Source organism: Lampetra fluviatilis, chromosome 27 (assembly GCF_964198595.1).
Source record: "Lampetra fluviatilis chromosome 27, kcLamFluv1.1, whole genome shotgun sequence".
Lineage (NCBI taxonomy): Eukaryota > Metazoa > Chordata > Hyperoartia > Petromyzontiformes > Petromyzontidae > Lampetra > Lampetra fluviatilis.
In genome coordinates this window covers 6,909,384-6,935,473 of record NC_136301.1, presented here as the reverse complement: position 1 = coordinate 6,935,473, position 26,090 = coordinate 6,909,384, and the positions used below count along the sequence as shown (strand labels likewise).

The 26,090-nt window shown below is 51.1% G+C and overlaps 1 protein-coding gene across 1 annotated transcript in view; it reads left to right on the top strand.

The window, feature by feature from the left end:
* Window positions 1-3,885: 3,885 nt before the first annotated feature.
* The window catches only part of LOC144942452 (tubby-related protein 3-like), a 43,828-nt gene continuing 21,623 nt past the window's right edge, over window positions 3,886-26,090 (top strand). The window contains exons 1-3 of the mRNA XM_078869322.1: window positions 3,886-3,905; window positions 4,789-4,836; window positions 24,037-24,091. Coding sequence (XP_078725448.1) covers window positions 3,886-3,905; window positions 4,789-4,836; window positions 24,037-24,091 — 123 coding nt within the window. The remainder of the gene's footprint in view (window positions 3,906-4,788; window positions 4,837-24,036; window positions 24,092-26,090) is intronic.

The window sequence follows — 26,090 nt, the reverse complement described above, 5'->3', positions numbered from 1 at the left end:
ACTGCCCGTAGACTCAGCACTGCCCATAGACTCAACACTGCCCATAGACTCAGCACTGCCCATAGACTCAGCACTGCCCATGACTCAGCACTGCCCATAGACTCAACACTGCCCATAGACTCACCACTGGCCATAGACTCAGCACTGCCCATAGACTCAGCACTGAAGTCCATAGACTCAGCACTGCCCATAGACTCAGCACTGCCCATAGACTCAACACTGCCCATAGACTCAGCACTGACCATACAACGAATAACGACGCAATATTTCCTGATCCACACATACGAAGGAGACATCACAGCGATGATGATACACTACTACTCCGCTGCTCCTCACACCGTCATCTGTGCTTGACCACATTAACGTGAAATTGTAGTTGCTGCTCTGCATCAACAGTTGAATGGCGACTTCTCTACACCAAATCACAACAACAACAACAACCGCCACCACTCGCCACTTTGTGACGGGAACGTCACCACGGCGCTTGTGCCAGGCGAGGTGCCACTAGCCCACTGGCAGCATCGCACCTCCAATTACCACGGTCGGCTACGTACGGTGCGAAAGAAGTTCAGCGTACAGGACATAGGTAACGCTCCGTTGCACGGTTGCTCACTGCCCTCCGAGAGAGAAACAAAAGCCAAGGCAACATCGAGCCAACGTTGGCACGTGGTCGGAGCTCGTCGGGCTGAGGTCGCTTATAACTGTTGTGGTATTGTTAATAGTTTTTTTACCCTTCTATCTGGCAACAAAACTGACACCTTTTTTACAAGGAGTCATGTTTGCATAGACTACAATACCTGCAGCCATAATGCAAACAAAAAACATAACTCTGATAATATATGCACTGTCCTTGAAGTTGATTGGTCCACACCCGAGACAGCTTTCCTTAGAGCCTAGTCTCACATGGGTTGGACCAGATGACGCCAAAAGGCGCAAAGGTGTCAGTTTTGTTGCCAGATAGAAGGGTAAAAAACCAATTTTCATATTTTTTACTGGCAAATGAGGTTCCACTAGTGTTGTGGTATTATTTGGGTCTTTCCGTAAAGTCACGTAGATAGGTTCAAAGAAAATAATTTATCCAAGTGAAATTTTGACTTAAAACTTTCGTGACTGCAGGATTTCATATTCATGGTTCTTTCGGTAAAGTCACGTAGATAGAAAATAAAAAATAATAAAATAAAATATAAATTTTAAAATAATAAAAAAAAACCCGAAATGTGTTTTATCATAGTAAAATTACATACAAATTTTAAATAAACTGAAAATAATAAAAGCAAAAAACCCACGTTTCGATTGCGACACAAGCGGTCAAGATTTAACCATCGTGGTGTTACGACGTTGCCCAACGTTGCGGGAGAGATGGGTGGCCCGGGTTCTCTTAGGCACTTAGGGTCTCACGCAAAAAGAGGTTCTCCACAACAGCGCCTGTCGCGAATCAATAGGCCTTGGGGGCACCCAGCGTGGCATTCTGCTACGAACAAAGCACACACAAAATAAACCTGTGGACTAAAACCGTGATGCTGCTGCTGCTCTTGCTACAGCCCCTTCCTCCTCTTCCTCCCCATTTGAAGAGCGATTCACGTTGGGTTGTTTATGGGCATCTGGCAATTCGAGCCCGCACGATTTAAAGTGGTCGTGGGGACAAAAGCGGCCGTACGTGGTTGCTGGCCACCAACTCTCCACCCCACCCCCCACTTCGTGTGGTGTTCCGGCCTTCATAGGTACTACGAGTATCTGAACCGGTCCTGGGTCTACCCTTAGGTCAACTGAGCCTCAAACGAGTACCTGGTGCGGTGTAAAAATAAAAAAGCATCGCCACATCGCGTGGTGCTGGTCACCCACCCCATCGTGTACCGTGCCAGCCTTCATAGGTGCTCGCTAACAGCACTTGTCTCAACAGTTTGTTCAGACCATGCGGGGGATCTTTGTCTTTGTGGGAACGTGGCATCATCCGGGGTCTTAGCAACAAACTATCGTGCCGCTTGCTTCTCTACTCGCAGGGGGAGGCAGAGTCACGCCTACGATAATACTCTGAGGCTTTTTCGGTAAAGTCACGTAGGTAAAAAATTTATAATAAAAATAAAATATCTTCTTGGTTCTTTCGGTAAAGTCACGTAGAAGGGAAATAAAAAAAAAAATTATTATTTTATTATTTCCCTTCAACGCGACTTTACCGAAAGAACCAAGAAGATGAATCCCTGCAGTCACGAAAGCTTTAAATCAAAAATAAATAAAATAATAAATCACGACGTTTCGGAGGCAACACAAGTCTCCGTCATCAGGTGGGACCGTCACAGCTGAATTTACTGTATCAAGTAAGGAAAAACATCCAAGAGACAAGCCCTTAAATACAAGTTAAGGGGGAGGGAGGGGGGCTTGTCTGAATGTGGTAGCCAGGGGATGCCCTGATGGGTCGTCGGGAGCGGGGCTAAAAGAGAACAACAATGGTGCACCTACGATATTCACCCCAGGAATGTCTGTCCTTAACGCTTGTGACGTTAATCCACATCGACCAGCCCCTCCCCCCTCATTAATATTCATGATCAGGTGACGTCACTCCACATGGACACGCCCCACCCCCCCATTATTATTATCTACTATCATGAGCCAAGAATGTCTGTGTGCAACGCTCGTGACGTCACTACACGTCGACCAGCCCCTCCCCCCTCATTAATATTCATGAGCAGGTGACGTCCTCCAAATGGACACCCCCCCCACCCCTCCTCATTAATAATCATGCGCAAGTGACGTCACTTTACATTGAACAGCCCCCCTCATTAATAATCATGAGCAGGTGACGTCACTCCACATCCAACAGCCCCCCTCATTAATACTCATGAACAGGTGACGTCACTCCACATGGACCCCCCTCATTAATAATCATGAACAGGTGACGTCACTCCACATCGAACAGGCCCCCTCATTAATAATCATGAACAGGTGACGTCACTCCACATGGAGCACCCTCCCCCCTCATTAATAATCATGAGCAGGTGACGTCACTCCACATCGACCAGCCCCCCTCATTAATACTCATGAACAGGTGACGTCCTCCAAATGGACACCCCCCCTCCATTCATAATAATTAGCGGGTGACGTCACTCAACATGGGGGGGCGAGGCGCCTCCTCCCCCCTCCTCGGCGTCAACTCACAACCCTCACGACAAAGGCAGAACAACCCTCACGTCACGTGATCTCCGTGACGCTGTTGAGACGTAGAAGTAGAAAGGACGTCATGATGAACAAGGGATTATAACGTTTAAATGAAATAGGACTGTGTCACCGCGCCCTTACAAATTGCACACGAATTGATGCAATGAATATATCACGTCGCGGTCTGCTTTTCGCTTGCAAGTTTCAGATTTACTGCAATACACCCGTCCTTGGAGTGCCAAACGTCTGGTTGAAATACTAATGCCGAAATTACTACAGTTTCATTTTGTTTTTAAATCCTTTATATTAAGTTCACTTGCTTGCTTGCTTGCGTGCTTGCGTGCTTACGACCGTGCAAATCTTTCGGTCGTTTTTTAACCCACTTCCCGTGATCCAATCGAGCTGACATTTTGCACACAGACTCGTTGTGCATGACAATTTATTTTCGTGAAAAACATTTTCCATAACTTTACACTTTTTAGGAAATGTTTTTTTTTAAATATGTAATTACCAATTGCTTAATGGTGGCAGGCAATCATCTGACCCATAGGTGGCAGCCATCTCAAGCCAGAGGACGAGAGGACTCTAGCCGCCACGCATATAAAGGATTTATAGTAAAAAAACTTTGTTTTTACGGGTTATTTTTTTACCAGGTAAGGTCCACTGAGCTCTTTCATTCAGAAGCGACCTCGCCAAAAATGATAGCTCAACGAAGTGGCCCATCATGTGGAAATGTATAGCAGCCAAATACGGTAAACGTGTGTTCTAAATGTGGAACGATAAAACCGGAGGACCCAGAGAAAAATCCTCGCGACCACGGGGAGAGACAGAGACATGTAAACCTCAAATATACAGGCGTCAGGGTCGGGAATTGAACTTACGATCTCCTGTATACCAGGCGAGGTAGTTAACATCTCTCCACCGTGACCCCTATAATTAATGTACAGCATAGTGTGATGCAGTTAGCATGAATGACGCTACATAATCATAAATTATTATTCATTCCATTCCCTTTAATGTTTTACACTCCAACATGTTTATTTGCCAATGTTGCTCACCCATACAGTGAAGTGAAATGTATGCAATGACAACCATCTGAACGACGCCTCGTTGGATGGTGCGTGTACTTAAATCGTGCGGATCAACAAGCGAACACTCCCAGCCCTCCATTTGGGACGTTCACGTGCACGCGCGCCACGTGTCCACCTGAAATAACAGCGCCCACGTTATTTTGTGAACGCACGGGGTTAGCTGGGCGGATTGTACCAACAAGATCCTCAGCCAACGTCGGGGGGGGGGAGCAAGGGATGGTAGGAAGAGGTGGAGTGGGGGGGGCGGTGGTTTTTTTTTCCTGCGGGCTCCGTCACCCGCTCTGCTCGTGAGATAATGGTACCGTCCATCAATTGTGCAGCTACGTGAAATTCATTCGGGGGCCAAATTTATTTTACCGGGGGTGAGACGACGCTCGGCTTCATGTCCTTTACAATGCGCCCTCATACGCGAGGACGCGAGTGCAATCTGTGACGACCGTGCACAAAATGGTTCGCTTCATTCCTTCGGGTACAGCTATTATTTTTGCTTGTTTAAATTGAAACGATACGTTCAGAGCCAATTCTAATTTTGATTTCGTCACAGCCTTGGGGCCGGACGCAATCTGGCCTACAGTCGGTGGACCTACAACAGGTAAGCATCGTGCCACACACGCTTGCCCGTGTTGTCCGCTTGGCCCTAGAATTGCCGGCGAATTAATTGAAGAATCGTGCGCGCCGTGCGTCCAACGCGCGCGCGCTGGGCACCGTTTGCAGGATTTTGGCACGTGGAGTCTGCCCCGCGGTGAGATGCTGTTAGATTCAGAGCAAGCGGACGCGTATGGGCGCCTAAATGTGTCTAAACTGTCGTGGCGTGCGTTTAATGATCGTCCGATTCACAGTTGGTGTCAATGATTAGTCGCCAACTTCATAGGCTCGCCACCACCACCACCACCATCATCATCATCACCAACAACAAAGACAAATATTCCCCCTATAGTCTGTACCAGACTGTTGGGACAAGTGCTGTTAGCGAGCACCTATGACGGCTGGCACGGTACACGAGGGGGTGGGTGGCCAGCATCACGCCCGGCCGCCTTTGTCTCCCTAGTGGCGATGTGTTTTTTTTACACACCGAACCAGGTATTCATTTGAGGCTGAGTCGACCTAGGGTTTAGGCCCAGGACCGGTTCATATAATCGTCACTGGTGCCGGTTGGCCGTGAGCGGGAATCGAACTCGGTTCGCCGGGTTTCGTAGCGGACTGGCGCTCTAACCGCGACCACTCTACCGCTCCTCACCACCCACCACCACCACCATCATCACCACAGAGACAAAGGTCCCCCGTATAGCCTTAACAGACACATCTGGGGCAAGTGCCGTTAGCGAGCAGCACCTATGATGATCATCATCATCACCACCACCGCCGCCGTCGTCACCTTCATAACGTTCACCGCCATCTGTGCGATCCACGATTGACCACCCCCCTGGCTGATGCGAGTGAGCGGTGTTTGACACGGCCCGGCTCACCGGCACCACCACCATCACCACCATCACCACCACCACCCCCACCACCACCACCCCCACCACCACCATCACCACCACCCCCACCACCACCACCCCCACCACCACCCCCACCACCATCACCCCCAACACCACCCCCACCACCCCCACCACCATCACCCCCACCATCACCCCCACCACCATCACCACCACCATCACCACCACCACCATCACCACCCACCATCACCACCACCACCACCATCACCCCCCACCACCACCACCATCACCCCCACCCCCACCACCACCACCACCACCCCCCACCACCATCACCCCCACCACCACCACCATCAACCTACCCCCACCACCATCACCCCCACCCCCACCACCACCACCACCACCCCCCACCACCATCACCCCCATCACCACCATCACCACCACCACCCCCACCACCACCACCATCACCACCACACCATCACCACCCACCACCACCCCCCACCCACCCCCACCACCACCACCACCATCACCCCCCACCACCACCACCACCCCCACCACCATCACCCCCACCACCACCACCACCCCCCACCACCACCACCCCCACCACCACCACAACCCCCACCACCACCACCCCCACCACCACCACCACCCCCATCACCCCCACCACCACCACCACCCCCACCACCATCACCCCCACCACCACCACCACCCCCACCACCACCACCCCCACCACCACCACAACCCCCACCACCACCACCCCCACCACCACCCCCATCACCACCACCACCACCCCCACCACCACCACCCCCACCACCACCACCCCCACCACCATCACCCCCACCCCCACCACCACCCCCACCACCACCACCCCCACCACCACCACCCCCACCACCATCACCCCCACCCCCACCACCACCATCACCACCACCACCACCCCCACCACCACCACCACCATCACCCCCACCACCACCACCACCACCCCCACCACCCCCACCACCACCACAACCCCCACCCTACCACCACCCCCACCACCACCACCCCCACCACCCCCACCACCACCACAACCCCCACCACCACCACCCCCACCACCACCACCACCCCCACCCCCACCACCATCACCACCACCATCAGCCCCACCACCACCATCACCCCCACCACCATCACCCCCACCACCACCACCACCATCACCCCCACCACCATCACCCCCACCACCATCACCACCACCACCACCATCACCACCACCACCACCCCCACCACCACCATCACCACCACCACCACCATCACCCCCACCACCATCACCCCCACCACCACCATCACCACCACCACCATCACCACCACCATCACCCCCACCACCACCATCACCCCCACCACCACCATCACCACCACCATCACCACCACCATCACCCCCACCACCACCATCACCCCCACCACCACCACCACCATCACCACCACCATCACCCCCACCACCACCATCACCCCCACCACCACCATCACCACCACCACCATCACCACCACCATCACCCCCACCACCACCATCACCCCCACCATCACCACCACCACCATCACCACCACCATCACCCCCACCACCACCATCACCCCCACCACCACCATCACCACCACCACCACCACCATCACCACCACCCCCACCACCACCCCCATCACCACCACCACCACCACCCCCACCACCATCACCCCCACCACCATCACCACCACCATCACCACCACCCCCACCACCACCATCACCACCACCACCACCATCACCCCCACCACCACCATCACCCCCACCACCACCATCACCCCCACCACCACCATCACCCCCACCACCACCATCACCCCCACCACCATCACCCCCACCATCACCATCCACCCCCACCACCACCATCACCACCACCACCATCACCCCCACCACCACCATCACCCCCACCACCACCATCACCACCACCACCATCACCACCACCATCACCCCCCACCACCACCATCACCACCATCACCCCCACCATCACCCCCACGGTGTAAATTCGCGGTCGGGCCGCACAGACAGCGACTGAGAAAGCCGCGGTGACGTCATCCCCGCGAGGTGCAATGCTTTGCACATCGCCCAAGCGAACGCGCAGCAACCACCACGGCCTGCAACCCCCTCCCCTCCTTCCCCCGCACTTGTGCGCGTGCGTGCAGCAGCGTGCGTGGGTGCAGCAGGATGCGTGTGTGCTGCAGGGTAGCGTGTGAGTGAGTGCAGCAGCAGCGCGCGTGGGTGCAGCAGGATGCGACTGTGTAGCAGGGTAGCGTGTGTGTGAGTGTAGCAGCGTGCGTGGGTGCGGCAGGATGCGTGTGTGCTGCAGGGTAGCGTGTGTGTGAGTGCAACAGCAGCGTGCGTGTGTGTGAGTGCATCAGCAGCGTGCGTGGGTGCCGCAGGATGCGTGTGTGCTACAGCGTGCGTGCGTGCGTGCAGCAGCGTGCGTGTGTGCAGCAGGATGCGGCTGTGTAGCAGGGTGCGTGTGTGCCGGGTGCGTGGGTGCTGCAGGGTGCGTGTGTATAGGGCAGGGGTCGGCAACCTGCGGCTCCGGAGCCGCATGCGGCTCTTTTGAACCTTGACCGCGGCTCCGGGGCGGATGCTAGCGAGGGGAGGAGGCGCACTGTGACACCTGCTCTGGCGTTGCCGCTGCTGACAGGTCGCCGCTCCGCTCCACACTGCCCGCCCGGTGACAGGCAATAACGTTGCCGTTGCTTTGTCACATGTTTGGAAGAAGTAAAAACCTTCCTGGGCAGCAAAGAGCTCACCTTTGCTGAGCTGGAACAGCCAGAGTGGCTGGAAAAATTACATTTTATGGTAGACATGACAGCACATCTAAACACGCTAAATACAACCCTTCAGGGGAAAGGAGGCACAGCCCTGCACATGCTGGAGGAGGTTTTGGCATTCGAGCGCAAGTTGACAGTGTTTGTCAAAGATTTACAGAGAGGTACACTGTCTCACTTTCCCTCTTTGAGAGAGTTCAAACAAAGTCATGATACGATAAATTTGGAATATTTCAAGTCTGCAATCACCACAATGCAAAGTTCGTTTGGGAAACGATTCTGTGAGTTCAGAGAGGAAAAAACGACATTATCCTTCCCTGTCACTCCCCTGGCGATCGATCCATCCCTATTGAATATGACTGCATTTGCAGGTGTAAGTCAACCTGATCTTGAGATGGAACTGGCCGATATAGCCGACAAAGATATATGGGTGTCCAAGTTCAAATGCTTGACCGCTACTCTTGAGGATGTTGCCCGTCAGAAGGCCATTCTAGCTCAGAATCATAAATGGAGTGATATTGAAAACCTTCCCAAACAGGACAAACTTGTATTCGAAACATGGAATGCCATCCCCAACACTTATATAAACATGAAAAAGTATGCATTTGGAGTCCTGTCGATCTTCGGCTCCACATATGTATGTGAGCAGGTCTTCTCCAACATGAACTATATTAAAAACAAACATCGATCACGCCTCACAGATGACAGCTTGCAAGCCTGTGTGAAAATGAAGGTGACGTCTTACAGCCCTGATGTGCAGACACTGTGCACTGAGGTTCAGGAGCAAAAATCCCATTAACCAGGTAATTTAGCTATTAATTTGCAAAAATATATTTTACATTGTTAAGTGAAAAAGTCCTTTTTTTATTCAGATTGACAGCTGACTGCACGATCCTGTATATAGCAATAAGGTAAGAAACAATATATGCAGTGTTATATTTGTTTTAATAGTTGCAATGGTTTTGCGGCTCCCAGTTTATTTTTTCCTTCGGAAACAGGTCCAAGTGGCTCTTTATGTCTTAAAGGTTGCAGACCCCTGGTATAGGGGAACGGGAGCGTAGCGGTTAGCGCGCTGCGCAATGAACCCGGCCACTCGAGTTCGATTCCAGCTCACGGTTCAACACGAGTGACGATTATCTGAACCGGTCCCGGGGCCTCCCCCTAGGACAGGGGTCGGCAACCTACGGCTCCGGAGCCGCATGCGGCTCTTTACGGGCTGCTTCTTGACGATGAGTACGTATGTACTCAGATGCATTGCGGCTCTTGAAATGCTGAATTTTGTACCGAATTGGAAAGAAATGGCTCTTCTTGTTATTTTGGTTGCCGACCCCTGCCCTAGGACGACCCAGCCTCAAATGAGTACCTGGTGCGGTGTGCAAACGTTGCCAACTAGGGAGACAAAGGCGGCCGGGCGTAGTGTCTGCCACCCACCCCATCGTGTGCCGTGCTGGCCGTAATAGGTGCTCGCAAACAGCACTTGCCTCAACTTATACTCTTAGGTTGTTTCGGTAAAGTCACGTAGGTAAAAAATAAAAAAATTAATTAAAATTAATAAAAAGTAAAATAAAAATCACGACGTTTCGGAGGCAACACAAGCTTCCGTCTTCAGGTGGAACCGTCATAGCACGCTTGCTGTATCAAGTAAACTGTCTGTTCAGGGCTATACGGGGGATCTTTGTCTTTTGTGCAGCAGGGTACGTGGTCCTGGCCACGCACCCCATCGTGTGATGTGCCGGCCTTCATAGGTGCTCGCTTACAGCACTTGTCCCAGAAGTCGGTTGATGCTATACGGGGGATCTTTGTCCTTGTTACACCTATGCATGCCTCTTGCATGCGTGTTACATACACATCGCTGTGTATGTGAGTGGGCGGTAAACGAACTTGTAAATGAGGGACAACTCATCATGGCGAGATGTTAACTCCCTCGCCTGGTGTGTCGGAGGTCGTGGGATTACAACCCTGACACCTGTTGTATATTTGGAGTTTTCGTGTCTTTCTCCCTCTCTTTCTCTCCCCGTGGTCGCGTGCATGGTTTTTTTCCGGGCCCTCCGATTTTCCCCTCCACATTTAGAAACACGCGTTTCGAGTGTCTGGCTGCTGTACATTTGCACGTAATAAGCCGACTTCGTTGAGCTATCATCTGTGGTCAGGTCGCTGCTAAATATAGCTCAGTGGGCCTTGCCTGGTAAAATAGAAACATAGTTTATAACTTAATTTGGAACTTTCGTGACTGCAGGAATTACTCTTTGGTTCTTTCGGTAAAGTCACGTCGCATAGCCTGGTCGATTACGTATTTCAAAGATTGCTAAGTTAGAATTTAAGTGTGAAAATTCCAAAGAGAGACAAAACATTAAACAAGAGGAACGGAGACACACAGACAGATCAGAACATAAGAACGACAAAAAACGAGTGGAGACAGAAACAGTACACTAAATACACAGGCAGAGAAAGAGAAAACAAAAAACCCAGAGAGAAAGAAATAGATAAACTTGAAACTTCCCCGTAGAAGTGGTTCAATCTTAATTTGGAGCTTTCGTGACTGCAGGAATTACTCTTTGGTTCTTTCTTTACCGAAAGCACCAAAGAGTGCATAGTTTATAGTTTACACCGGGAAAATATGGTGTAGGCATTCAGCCCGAGTACATTATTGCAAAATATACGCTGCTGGTGGCGACTCGAGCACTGAAATATAGGCAGGCTCTTCAGGAGCTGCTGAATGGGGTTTTTGTTGTTGTTGCTGTTGCATAGATCGTTTCATCGTCTGAACATCGCCTATAATTGCAAAACCACCCGACAATGCTGCTCCCCCGATCTCGGCACGTCTCAGAGGCTAAGCACGCCCTGAGCCTAGATTGCGCTCGGATGAGCCGCCGTCCAAATGCACGTATCAAACGACTGCTGAAGAGGCTGCTGGAGGGGCCGATGTTGTCGGCAGAGGGCACAGCAGAATAGTCAAACGTTGTAACTGTGATGTGCTCTAACACAGCGAGATGACCCCTTTTCTGGGGGTGTGCGAGACATGGGCCAGATTGTTTTTTTGCTACGAGGTGAATCATCGAAAGCACAAATTTAACACGGGCACGTAAGTCCAACTTACTTTGTTTCATCAAATCCCTTTGTAGTTGATAATTGTTTTTTTACCCTTTTATCTGGCAACAAAACTGACACCTTTTTTACGAGGAGTCATGTTTGCATAGACCACAATACCTGCAGTCATAATGCAAACAAAAAACATAACTCTGATAATGTATGCACTGTCCTTGAAGTTGATTGGTCCACACCCGAGACAGCTTTCCTTAGAGCCTAGTCTCACATGGGTTGAAACCAGATGACGCCAAAAGGCGCACAACTCAAAGACAATGCACCATCAGAGTATGAGAGCTCGGGGTAAGCATTTACACCATTGGAACCTCATTTGCCAGTAAAAAATATGATCATTGGTTTTTTACCCTTCTATCTGGCAATAAAACTGACACCTTTTTACAAGGAGTCATGTTTGCATAGACCACAATACCTGCAGCCATTAACATTATACATGGTTTCACGATTGAGAACCAAAGGGGTACGAGGCTGCAGTAAAGTTGAAGAACGTCTGTGCTTCCCGTCTTCATTAACACACCCCCCCACTGACCAGCGAGGTGAAATATGGTCAAATAGTCCCCAACGACCAGCTCGACTGTGGGGAAATCCCTCATTCAGCCGTGCGTGTAAAATGTGATGAGGCCTGTGCGTCTCGCGAGACAATTATTTTGCGCCTTGCGTGGTCCGCTGTGGGGCTTGCAAGCGCCTAGAATGAATTCGTCCCAATTCTTGAGTGGCAATCCTTGCCACAGCCATTGCAAGTGAACTATGGTGACCGAGCCAGATGTGTTTATGGCTTTTTATCTACGCAGCTCACTCTTGGTCTGCCGCGCGGTGTGTCCTTTCTCCTCGCCTCTCCTGAGGCCTGTAAAATGTAAACATCGTATGATATACATTGCATCCCTTTTGGAAATATTTCAAATTATGCTGTTTTTACTTGAGAATTCGTTGTTTTGCTCTTCCGATTTAAGCCCAGGCATATATTAAAAAAAATGAACCCGTAAAAACAAAGTTTTTCACTATAAATCCTTTATATGCGTGGCGGCTAGAGTCCTCTCGTCCTCTGGCTTGAGATGGCTGCCACCTATGGGTCAGATGATTGCCTGCCACCATTAAGCAATTGGTAATTAAATATCATTTCTTTTTTCCTAAAAAGTGTAAAATTTTGGGAAAAAATTTTCACGAAAATAAATTGTCACGCACAACGAGTCTGTGTGCAAAATGTCAGCTCGATTGGATCACGGGAAGTGGGTTAAAAAATGACCGAAAGATTTGCACGGTCGTAAGCGTGCAAGCAAGCAAGTTAACTTAATATAAAGGATTTAAAAAGCGAGGTAATGGAACGAACCAAGGTGTTATTGGGTTTAAGTGACCTAGATGAATGGAAAATGCACCACCTGCGCCCCCCACTGTACCACATTGTTGTGTTTTTATCCGCCCAATGCGCTCCGCTCGTTGTTGTGAGCGTCGCTCCTCCGCCCTCCGTTGTTGCTGGAGGGCGACTGCCTCCAACTGCCCAGTAGCAGCAGCAGCGTCCTTCACGAGCCTCCTCCACAGAGGTCGAACTTAACACCTCTGCCGCCTGTCATCGGCAAGTCCACTCAGCTCCAAATCTCACGTAACACATCAAGCCACCTATATTTTTTTTCGCCTGTTCTGTGCCTGTTTAGCCCCCCCTATTTCCAACAAACAAAAAACGCTTAAGCATATGGTATTGGCTGGCCTGCCGGAGGTGCTTACTGGAAGGACTGTGTCCAGATCGTTCAAGGATATGTGAGTTCCGATTTAAAGCTTTCGTGACTGCAGGGATTGATCTTCTTGGTTCTTTCGGTAAAGTCACGTAGAATGGAAATAATAAAATAATAAAAATATAACATAATAAAATAATTCTCACGACGTTTCGGCCACAACGCAAGCAGCCGTCCTCAGGTGGAGAACAGGTCTGTCGAGAAGACAGAGTCCGAATGAGGTGTGGGGTGTGTCATTCGGACTCTGTCTTCTCGACAGACCTGTTCTCCACCTGAGGACGGCTCCTTGCGTTGTGGCCGAAACGTCGTGAGAATTATTTTATTATTTTAATATTTCTTATTTTATTATTTCCATTCTACGTGACTTTACCGAAAGAACCAAGAAGATATGTGAGTTCCTCATGCAATCCGGTCTGGTTACACCCAGGATGGATCGCAGGCAGGGCCGATGTAGGATGTTCCTGCAAAGGGGCACAAGTTTTCGCAAAAGCACGGAGAAGGGGGGGGGGCCTCACCGTGGCCGAGAACACCTGGAGCTTCGTATGGAGTGATAGGCCAGGTAGCTTCCACACTGCGTTAAGCTGATACACATTTAACCCGCACCCACGATGCACATCCCCCACCCGCTATAAGCCTTCACAGACAGATGGAGCAAGTGCTGTTAGCGAGCACCTATGAAGGCCAGAATGGCACACGAGGGGATGGGTGGCCAGCACCTCGCCCCGCCGTCTTTGTCTCCCTAGCGGCGACGTTTACACTCCGCAGCAGGTACTCGTTTGAGTGCCGAGTCAACCTAGGGGAGGTCCAGGATCGATCCGGATAATCGTCACTGAACGGGAATTGAACTCTGGTGGCCGGGTTCGTAGCACAGCGCGCTAACCGTTGCACCACCGCTCCCCACGATGCACACGCACGAACACCAGCACAGGTTACACTGAACGACGCGTTGGCTCGTATCCATCCGTTGTAAATTGTTACCATGGCGACTGGCCGTAGCTATGGGCGGTTACCATGCCAACAACCACTCATCTCTCTCCCTCCATCTCCGTCACCCCTCCGAATGAGCATAACGTAACTTATCACACATTATCGCGGTACAAGCCCACGGCTATCTTCGTCATCGAAATCGCTGCGGATGACACGGATCGAGGATATTTGTCCCACGTGTGTGAGGCTGTGAAAAAAAAACCCGTGCCGGAATGTTCATTGGAATCCATTCAGCCCCCCAAGAGTGTGATTAGGGGTAAGATCGCGTGACGCGGGCATTGGATACCTTTTCGATTTTTTTTGGGGGGGGGGGGAGGTGGGGTAGGGCTGGGATTTAAGCGCAGTTTTTATGGTTTCTGGAAATCTTATTGATATAGGCTGTGGGGGAAAAAATAACCCGGGATGCTAACGATCTCCATCAGATATCAAAAGCTAAGCAGGCGTTGAGCCTGGGTGAGTCCGAATCAGAATCTTGATTTAGAGACGACTGCAGGAGGCGGAATCCGATGAGCTATGAAGCTCTTTTTCCACAGATGTCCAGTATGGGGGGGGGGGTCGGCGAGTTACAACAACAGCAACAACATCAAACAACGATACCAGGTGCTCGGATGGGTGGGTCAACGCGTGCGGAGGAGTTGCCACAGGGGCTTGTATGTGGTGAGCAGGTAAGTGGCATATTGTTGGTTCTTTCAGTAAAGTCACGTAGAAGGAAAAAAATTAATAATAAAAAGAAAACAATAAAATTCTCACGACGTTTCGGCCACAACGCAAGCAGCCGTCCTCAGGTGAAGAACGGAGCTGTCGGAAAGACACGTCGTGAGAATTTTATTTTATTATGTTTTATTTTTATTATTTTATTATTTCCCTTCTACGTGACTTTACCGAAAGAACCAAGAAGATGAATCCCTGCAGTCACGAAAGCTTTAAATCGAAGAGGTAGGTGGCAGTGCAGCAAACTTCGATTGCTGCTACGCTGCTCCGTCACGGCTGCCGGCCTTCACGAATTTCTGAGTCACCAGAGACAAGGCCACACGAGGGGGACAACACGACGAGAAGGGCTGCGTGCAGAACGAGAGAGCGAGAGAGTGAGCGAGAGAGTGAGCGAGAGAGTGAGCGAGAGAGTGAGCGAGAGAGAGAGCGAGAGAGTGAGCGAGAGAGTGAGCGAGAGAGTGAGCGACAGAGTGAGCGAGAGAGTGAGCGAGAGAGTGAGCGAGAGAGTGAGCGAGAGAGTGGCCGAGAGAGTGAGCGAGAGAGTGAGCGAGAGAGTGGCCGAGAGAGTGAGCGAGAGAGTGAGCGAGAGAGTGAGCGAGAGAGTGAGCGAGAGAGTGGCCGAGAGAGTGAGCGAGAGAGTGAGCGAGAGAGTGAGCGAGAGAGTGAGCGAGAGAGTGGCCGAGAGAGTGAGCGAGAGAGTGAGCGAGAGAGTGAGCGAGAGAGTGAGCGACAGAGTGAGCGAGAGAGTGAGCGAGAGAGTGAGCGAGAGAGTGAGCGAGAGAGTGAGCGAGAGAGTGGCCGAGAGAGTGAGCGAGAGAGTGGGCGAGAGAGTGAGCGAGAGAGTGAGCGAGAGAGTGAGCGAGAGAGTGAGCGAGAGAGTGAGCGAGAGAGTGGCCGAGAGAGTGAGCGAGAGAGTGAGCGAGAGAGTGAGCGAGAGAGTGAGCGAGAGAGTGAGCGAGAGAGTGAGCGAGAGAGTGGGCGAGAAAGTGAGCGAGAGAGTGAGCGAGAGAGTGAGCGACAGAGTGAGCGAGAGAGTGGGCGAGAGAGTGAGCGAGAGAGTGAGCGAGAGAGTGGGCGAGAGAGTGAGCGAGAGAGTGGGCGAGAGAGTGAGCGAGAGAGTGAGCGAGAGAGTGAGCGAGAGAGTGAGCGAGAGAGTGAGCGAGAGAGTGAGCGAGAGAGTGGGCGACAGAGTGAGCGAGAGAGTGAGCGAGAGAGTGAGCGAGAGAGTGAGCGACAGAGTGAGCGAGAGAGTGGGCGAGAGAGTGAGCGAGAGAGTGAGCGAGAGAGTGGGCGAGAGAGTGAGCGAGAGAGTGGGCGAGAGAGTGAGCGAGAGAGTGAGCGAGAGAGTGGGCGAGAGAGTGAGCGAGAGAGTGAGCGAGAGAGTGGGCGAGAAAGTGAGCGAGAGAGTGAGCGAGAGAGTGGGCGAGAGAGTGAGCGAGAGAGTGAGCGAGAGAGTGGGCGAGAGAGTGAGCGAGAGAGTGAGCGAGAGAGTGGGCGAGAAAGTGAGCGAGAGAGTGAGCGAGAGAGTGACTGAGAGAGTGAGCGAGAGAGTGAGCGAGAGAGTGAGCGAGAGAGTGAGCGAGAGAGTGGGCGAGAGAGTGAGCGAGAGAGTGGGCGAGAGAGTGAGCGAGAGAGTGAGCGAGAGAGTGGGCGAGAAAGTGAGCGAGAGAGTGAGCAAGAGAGTGACTGAGAGAGTGAGCGAGAGAGTGGGCGACAGAGTGAGCGAGAGAGTGGGCGAGAGAGTGAGCGAGAGAGTGGGCGAGAGAGTGAGCGAGAGAGTGGGCGAGAGAGTGAGCGAGAGAGCGAGCGAGAGAGTGAGCGAGAGAGTGAGCGAGAGAGTGAGCGAGAGAGTGAGCGAGAGAGTGAGCGAGAGAGTGGGCGAGAGAGTGAGCGAGAGAGTGAGCGAGAGAGTGGGCGAGAAAGTGAGCGAGAGAGTGAGCGAGAGAGTGAGCGAGAGAGTGAGCGAGAGAGTGGGCGACAGAGTGAGCGAGAGAGTGGGCGAGAGAGTGAGCGAGAGAGTGAGCGAGAGAGTGGGCGAGAGAGTGAGCGAGAGAGTGAGCGAGAGAGTGGGCGAGAGAGTGAGCGAGAGAGTGAGCGAGAGAGTGGGCGAGAAAGTGAGCGAGAGAGTGAGCGAGAGAGTGACTGAGAGAGTGAGCGAGAGAGTGAGCGAGAGAGTGAGCGAGAGAGTGAGCGAGAGAGTGAGCGAGAGAGTGGGCGAGAGAGTGAGCGAGAGAGTGGGCGACAGAGTGAGCGAGAGAGTGGGCGAGAGAGTGGGCGAGAGAGTGAGCGAGAGAGTGAGCGAGAGAGTGGGCGACAGAGTGAGCGAGAGAGTGAGCGAGAGAGTGAGCGAGAAAGTGAGCGAGAGAGTGAGCGAGAGAGTGGGCGAGAGAGTGAGCGAGAGAGTGAGCGAGAGAGTGAGCGAGAGAGTGAGCGAGAGAGTGAGCGAGAGAGTGAGCGAGAAAGTGAGCGAGAGAGTGAGCGAGAGAGTGGGCGACAGAGTGAGCGAGAGAGTGAGCGAGAGAGTGGGCGAGAGAGTGAGCGAGAGAGTGAGCGAGAGAGTGGGCGAGAGAGTGAGCGAGAGAGTGAGCGAGAGAGTGGGCGAGAGAGTGAGCGAGAGAGTGAGCGAGAGAGTGAGCGAGAGAGTGAGCGAGAGAGTGAGCGAGAGAGTGAGCGAGAGAGTGAGCGAGAGAGTGAGCGAGAGAGTGATTGAGTGTGAGCGAGAGAGTGAGCGAGAGAGTGGGCGAGAGAGTGAGCGAGAGAGTGAGCGAGAGAGTGGGCGAGAGAGTGAGCGACAGAGTGAGCGAGAGAGTGAGCGAGAGAGTGATTGAGTGTGAGCGAGAGAGTGAGCGAGAGAGTGAGCGAGAGAGTGATTGAGAGAGTGAGCGAGAGAGTGAGCGAGAGAGTGAGCGAGAGAGTGAGCGAGAGAGTGAGCGAGAGAGTGAGCGAGAGAGTGAGCGAGAGAGTGAGCGAGAGAGTGAGCGAGAGAGTGGGCGACAGAGTGAGCGAGAGAGTGAGCGAGAGAGTGAGCGACAGAGTGAGCGAGAGAGTGAGCGAGAGAGTGAGCGAGAGAGTGGCCGAGAGAGTGAGCGAGAGAGTGAGCGAGAGAGTGGCCGAGAGAGTGAGCGAGAGAGTGAGCGAGAGAGTGAGCGAGAGAGTGAGCGAGAGAGTGAGCGAGAGAGTGACCGAGAGAGTGAGCGAGAGAGTGAGCGAGAGAGTGGGCGACAGAGTGAGCGACAGAGTGAGCGACAGAGTGAGCGAGAGAGTGAGCGAGAGAGTGAGCGAGAGAGTGAGCGAGAGAGTGAGCGAGAGAGTGAGCGAGAGAGTGGGCGAGAGAGTGAGCGAGAGAGTGAGCGAGAGAGTGAGCGAGAGAGTGAGCGAGAGAGTGGCCGAGAGAGTGGGCGACAGAGTGAGCGAGAGAGTGAGCGAGAGAGTGAGCAAGAAAGTGAGCGAGAGAGTGAGCGAGAGAGTGAGCGAGAGAGTGAGCGAGAGAGTGAGCGAGAGAGTGAGCGAGAGAGTGAGCGAGAGAGTGAGCGAGAGAGTGGGCGAGAGAGTGAGCGAGAGAGTGAGCGAGAGAGTGGGCGAGAGAGTGAGCGAGAGAGTGAGCGAGAGAGTGAGCGAGAGAGTGGGCGAGAGAGTGAGCGAGAGAGTGAGCGAGAGAGTGACCGAGAGAGTGACCGAGAGAGTGAGCGAGAGAGTGAGCGAGAGAGTGAGCGAGAGAGTGAGCGAGAGAGTGACCGAGAGAGTGACCGAGAGAGTGGGCGAGAGAGTGGGCGAGAGAGTGAGCGAGAGAGTGAGCGAGAGAGTGAGCGAGAGAGTGAGCGAGAGAGTGAGCGAGAGAGTGACCGAGAGAGTGACCGAGAGAGTGGGCGAGAGAGTGAGCGAGAGAGTGAGCGAGAGAGTGAGCGAGAGAGTGACCGAGAGAGTGAGCGAGAGAGTGAGCGAGAGAGTGAGCGAGAGAGTGACCGAGAGAGTGAGCGAGAGAGTGAGCGAGAGAGTGGGCGAGAGAGTGAGCGAGAGAGTGAGCGAGAGAGTGAGCGAGAGAGTGAGCGAGAGAGTGAGCGAGAGAGTGACCGAGAGAGTGACCGAGAGAGTGGGCGAGAGAGTGAGCGAGAGAGTGAGCGAGAGAGTGAGCGAGAGAGTGGGCGAGAGAGTGAGCGAGAGAGTGAGCGAGAGAGTGAGCGAGAGGTGGGCGACAGAGTGAGCGAGAGAGTGAGCGAGAGAGTGGGCGACAGAGTGAGCGACAGAGTGAGCGAGAGAGTGAGCGAGAGGTGGGGGTTTTACATAAAGCTAAGTTAAAAAATGTAAAAAAAAAATTTTTACGAAATAATGAACGAAGCAAAGTGCCGAATACACCGAACATCTTCTTGTTTCCACTGATCGTAAAAAAAAAAACACGTCAAAGTCCACGCCAAAATTAACTCACAAACCCATCCGCTGTGCTCCTCTCTCCTGACCACCCTGCGGGGTTTGTCAGCTTTGCTTGCCTGCATGAAAGGCATCGAAAGCGAGGGGATGCGGGAGGCACAAAGCCGCGCCGTCGATCGATGCCTCACGTTTTAAACCAATTTCACAAACGCGCAACGATGAATAGGGCTGGAAACCCACGCTCTCCCACCCCGCGTAATGGCTCCACACTCCCACACACTCATCCCACGGGCACCCTTCACACTCGTTTTTATTTTTTATTTCAGACACACGGTGTCTGAAATGGTGGGGCATTTTCACGACGAAGGAGCGGTGGTGGCTATATGGTGGGTCACCGCGTGAATGTGGCGAAACTCTCATCCCGTGGGCGTAGTCGATGAGGTGCCATATATATACAGGGCCTCCTCTGCTTACGAACGAGTTAGGTTCCAGAGGTCTGTTTGTAACTCGATTTGTTCGTAAGTCCAACTTTCCTACTGTCGTCATGCTGTACACCATGTACATTAAACACGGGGAGTGGCTTTAAAAGTTGTATAATCTCCTGTAAATGTAGATGCCACTGGTTCTTCACGTTCTGCAGATGTAGATGCCACTGGTTCTTCATGTTCTGCAAATGTAGATGCCACTGGTTCTTCACGTTCTGCAGATGTAGATGCCACTGGTTCTTCACGTTCTGCAGATGTAGATGCCACTGGTTCTTCACGTTCTGCAGATGTAGATGCCACTGGTTCTTCACGTTCTGCAGATGTAGATGCCACTGGTTCTTCACGTTCTGCAAATGTAGATGTCACTGGTTCTTCACGTTCTGCAGATGTAGATGCCACTGGTTCTTCACGTTTTGCAGAAGCCACTGCTTCTTCACGTTCTGTAGATGCCACTGGTTCTTCATGTTCTGCAGATGTAGATACCACTGGTTCTTCACGTTCTGCAGATGTAGATGCCACTGGTTCTTCACGTTCTGCAGATGTAGATGCCACTGGTTCTTCACGTTCTGCAGATGTAGATGCCACTGGTTCTTCATGTTCTGCAAATGTAGATGCCACTGGTTCTTCACGTTCTGCAGATGTAGATGCCACTGGTCCTTCACGTTCTGCAGAAGCCACTGCTTCTTCACGTTCTGTAGATGCCACTGGTTCTTTATGTTCTGCAGATGTAGATGCCACTGGTTCTTCACGTTCTGCAGATGTAGATGCCACTGGTTCTTCAAGTTCTGCAGATGTAGATGCCACTGGTTCTTCACGTTCTGCAGATGTAGATGCCACTGGTTCTTCACGTTCTGCAGATGTAGATGCCACTGGTTCTTCATGTTCTGCAGATGTAGATGCCACTGGTTCTTCACGTTCTGCAGATGTAGATGCCACCACCGCCATATATTGCGCGACGGTTGAACTTACGACTCTCGGTCCAAACAGGCAACTGGACATACGGACGGGTTTGTTCGTATCTCTGAAAGTTCGTAAGTCGAATATTCGTAAGTAGAGGTGTTCCTGTAGTTGTACTCTACTTCCACGCACCTTGCGCCTGTGCTCGCCACAGTCACCAACCCGCAATGACCGAGCGTAGTCCAATACGGCCAATCAGCCCCAACAAACCTTTCACAGTGTGGGGAAGCAGCCCTCATCCAGTAGTGGATAGACCGGGGGACCTGGGGTCGGCAGCCTGCGGCTCCGTAACCGCGTGCGGTGTGGCCGTGACCGTTATTTATTCAGGACCCACCACAGTCTCGTATTCACCACACAGTGCATTGGGGGCTCTTGAAATATTGAAGTTTTTTTTATTTTTTACGGAATTCGTCACAAAACATCCGAAGGTGTCAAAATGTAGCAGCAGCGGCAGCGGGAGCAGCAGCGGTGAAATCGCGCGTCCTCGAAACGGGGGGCTCGGGTAAGGGTGGAGAAAGGGGTGGTGGGGGGGCCGAGAGAGAGGTTGGGTGTAGCCGGGAGGTTGGTTAACAGAAACGGCAAAACGCATCCACTGGGGGCCCTCCTTTTGCTTGAGAGGGACGGGGGAGGGCACACACAGCCCACGCGTGATGGCCTCGACTGCTGTTTGAAGTGGTTCCCCCTTCACCATCAATAACAACGTCGAGGTCCGTCAGTTTCAGCAGCTTACATCTGCTGCGATCGTGCGTGTTGTCGAAATCAATCTGCCCGTCCGCCTACCCAGAAGCTAACTCCCAACCCGACCGCAACAGGGCACGGGAGTGCAGCCATTTGCAACGGAATCAAAATGTATTATATTTTCTACCCACGTGACTTTACCGAAAGAACCAAAGAGTATGGATCCCTGCAGTCACGAAAGCGAGGCATGGGCCAGATTGTTTTTTTGTTAGGAGGTGAATCATCGAAAGCACAAATTAAACACGGGCACATAAGTCCAACTTACTTTGTTTCATCAAACCCCTTTGTAGTTGATAATTGGTTTTTTACCCTTCTATCTGGCAACAAAACTGACACCTTTTTTTACAAGGAGTCATGTTTGAATAGACCACAATACCAGCAGCCATAATGCAAACAAAAAAACATAACTCTAATAATATATGTACTGTCCTTGAAGTTGATTGGTCCACACCCGAGACAGCTTTCCTTAGAGCCTAGTCTCACATGGGTTGGACCAGATGACGCTACCACATTGGGAAGTGGGTTAAAATTGAGTTACAAGATTTGAAGATACAACAACAACAGAGTGAGTTAAATAAAAGCATGTAACAGAAAATCACGCCTTTTAGAGTAGTTGGCTGCTCTACATTCCCACGTGATGACGAGCCACTTCGTTGAGCTATCATTTGCTCCCAGGTTGCTTCTGCAAAAGAGTCATATAGTTCGGTGGGCCCTTACTTGGTAAAATTAAATACATGAATTGCTCCAGCACAGTTGAGTGATCGGCAGGGAAACATTGTAAGTCCAAACCTCTTCCAAGACTCATCTTCTTGGTTCTTTCGGTAAAGTCACGTAGAAGGGAAATAATAAAATAAAATAAATAAAACATAATAAAATAAGTCTGTCGGGGAGACAGACCTGGTCTTCACCTGAGGACGGCTGCTTGCGTTGTGGCCGAAACGTCGTGAGAATTATTTTATTATGTTTAATTTTTTATTATTTTATTATTTCCCTTCTACGTGACTTTACCGAAAGAACCAAAAAGATGAATTCCTGCAGTCACGAAAGCTTTAAATCGAAACTCTTTCAAGACGTCTTGGCTGGTGTAGAAAAATCGGCCAAATGCGATCTTCGTGAGGCTCTCTCTAGCGGGAGTCCTTCCGCCAGCAGTGACGTGAGCAAGCAATTTCAGGGCTGCGCCCTTACATTTGCTTTTGCCTTCTTTCCAAAGAGCAGATGGATGTGTGTCTCATCAATGTAGCTGGCTTGCCAGGAGAATGCAGGACAGCAAATTGCGGACTAATATAATGCGGTTTTTAATGGGATCGAGTGTTGTCCCCTCGCACGCTTCGGTGTGGTTTCCTCCCACGTGTGTACAAACCATCTTCATATGTAGAGGACTGCAGATGTTGGGCAATCGATGGTGGTGCCCTGCTGCCGTCCAAACCTTTGTGTCTGTGGCTCCTTGGCGATTGTGTGGAGCAGAGTCATCAGAATATTTATTTATACCGGAGGAATCCGATGAGCTATACAGCTTTTGTCCCCTCCACCCAGCCACACATCTCCAGTCGGGGGCATTTTGCACGAACGACTACGGGATATACAGCACCTCCCGATTAGCATAGCATGGTTGGCTCCGTAACGGTGCGAAATAAGTTCAACATAGGTAACATACATGGCTGACGATTTGTCGTGTGGCGTGCTGGGGGGGGGGGGGGAGAGTTTGGCAAGAGACGGAGGAGTGAGGCTATAGTCGAGTTTACAGGAAGACGGAGAGAGAGATAAAAATGGAGCGATGTGTACGGAGATGCAAGCGTTGAGTAGTCATATTAGAGAAGCTGTGATATTGAAAATATATGCCGTTAATCAGCCGTTTAGTTATATGTATTACCAGGTCTTTACACAGAGTTAATACTATTCATGGGTTTCTGCACGTTTAATTATTTTCACTGATTGCAAGACTTGGTTGTATTTAAAGTCGTGATTCGTGTACAAGTGCCAATTTAAACGTCATTAATTTCAACAAACGTTACTTTCATTCGTAATTTACTCAATTTTACATGCGTGCGCCTGTGCGCGTGTGTGTGTGCACGTGTGTGTGTGTGCACGTGTGTGTACGTGTGTTTACGTGTGTGTGCGCGTGTGTGTGTGTGCTTGTGTGTGTGTGTGTGTACGTGTGCTTGTGTGTACGTGTGTGTGTACGTGTGTGTGTGTGTGTTTACGTGTGTGTGTATGTGTGTTTACGTGTGTGTATGTGTGTTTACGTGTGTGTATGTGTGTGTGCGTGCGTGTGCGCGCGTGTATGTACGCGTGTGATTGTGCGTGCGTGTGCGCGCGTGTGATTGTGCGTGCGTGTGATTGTGCGTGCGTGTGCGCGCGTGTGATTGTGCGCGCGTGTGCGCGCGTGTACGTGTGCGTGCGTGTGCGCGCGTGTGATTGTGCGTGCGTGTGCGCGCGTGTACGTGTGTGTGTACGTGTGCTTGTGTGTGTGTGTACGCGTGTGTGTGTGCAGCGTCATAGACGACGACAGTACCACCAGTGTACAATCTCAGCGTCTCGACAAGAAGGTGAGGTTCACATCAGCAGCAGCAGCGTGAACGTCATCGCCCGTGATCGATCCGCTGCTGAATGCACACACCTCCCAAAGCTATCAACTATCGCACGGGGTCCCGCAATGCTACGATCCATAATATCGAACACCTTGCAACACGAGCTGTTACCATCGCTCCATCTTCAAGCGGTCGTTGGGAATTCCACTGTTTAAATCCGTCGGGAGTCATCTTTGGCATCCGGCCACGTCCAATTCGTATTCTTGGTTCTTTCGGTAAAGCCCCCTGTTTTCTCTCCGCCTGATGAAGACCTGCTTGTGTTGCGATCGAAACGTCGTGGGTTTTTTTCCTTTTATTATTTTCAATTGATTATTTTTCATGTTATTTTATATTTTTTTGATTTTCATTTTATTTTCTATCCACGTGACTTTACCAAAAGAACCAAGAACACGGATTCCTGCAGTCACGAAAGTTTAAAGTCAAAATTGTGCACATCCAATTCGCTTTATTTACGAGCTCATCACACTGCACAGGTGTACAGGGTACACAACATATCAAATCCTTACTGTATAAATACAGGGTGCTGAGAAAAAATGTGAACACTTCTGAGAATTTGCAACAACACCACGATAAATGCGCCCTCCGGGCTCTGGAGACCACCTGGAGAAGATTCCAGGCACGCGTTGATAATGATGGGACTTTTTGAAACGATTAACATATATATTTTTTCATGTTACAGTGTATTATCGGTTCTTTTCCATTAAAAACGATAGTCCCATGTAAGTGTTAACATTGTTTTGAAGCACCCTGTATAATTACATAATAACATAAGATCGTGTAAATATTTACACGATCTAAATATTTACACGATCTAACAAAAAAAGTTTTTATGGATATTGGTCGCGAAAGCCTACGTGTTAAACCAAAGAGTATAAAATCATCTCTGACCTCCCGCAAATCACGTGATTTGTGTGGCCACGCCCACTCTGAAAACCTCCCCCTGCGCCTCTCCTCTCACATTCACCCTCCCATCGTCCATGACATCTTAGCCCGGTCATTCTTTCTCGCCATGGTGGTGAGATGTTAACTACCTCGCCTGGATTCCAGGATGTCGTGGGTTCGAGTTTGCGTGTCTCTCTGGTTTCCCTCTCCACATTTGGAAACATGCGTTTAGAGTATTTGGCTGATAAAAATTTCCACATGAGTCACTTCGTTGAGCTATTATATGTGACCAGGTCGCTTCTGAAAAATAGCTACTTTATAGCTCAGTGGGCCTTACCTGGTAAAATTTATTTTAAAAATAATTTCTCCCCTCCTGTGCAGCGTTCCATCTTTCTTCTCCCTGCTGCTCATCTTGAGCCGTACCCTCTTCGTTCACTCTTGCAGACTTCCGTCCCGGCATCCTTTTCCCCAACGAAGTGCTGGCTTATCATCATCACGTGGAAGATAGAGCAGCCAAACACTCTAAACGCGTGATGTCGATTCTTAATGTGGAGGGGAAAAACCGGAGGACCCGGAGAAAAATCCACGCGATCACAGGGAGAGAAAGACACGCAAACTCCAAATATATGCAGCAGGCGTCGGAGTCTGGATCGAACTCACATTTAAATTCAAGTGTGTGTGTATACTGGCCTTCATAGGTGCTGCTCACTAACAGCACTTGCCTCTCAACAGCCTGATGAAGGCTACATGGGGGAAATTTGTCTTTGTTTTGTACTGCCCTTCGTGGGTGCTGCTCGCTAACAGCACTTGCCCCGCATCAGCCTGATGAAGGCTACATGGGGGATATTTGTCTTTGTTTTGTACTGCCCTTCGTGGGTGCTACTCGCTAACAGCACTTGCCCCGCATCAGCCTGATGAAGGCTACATGGGGGATATTTGTCTTTGTTTTGTACTGCCCTTCGTGGGTGCTGCTCGCTAACAGCACTTGCCTCTCAACAGCCTGATGAAGGCTACATGGGGGATATTTGCCTTTGTTTTGTACTGCCCTTCGTGGGTGCTACTCGCTAACAGCACT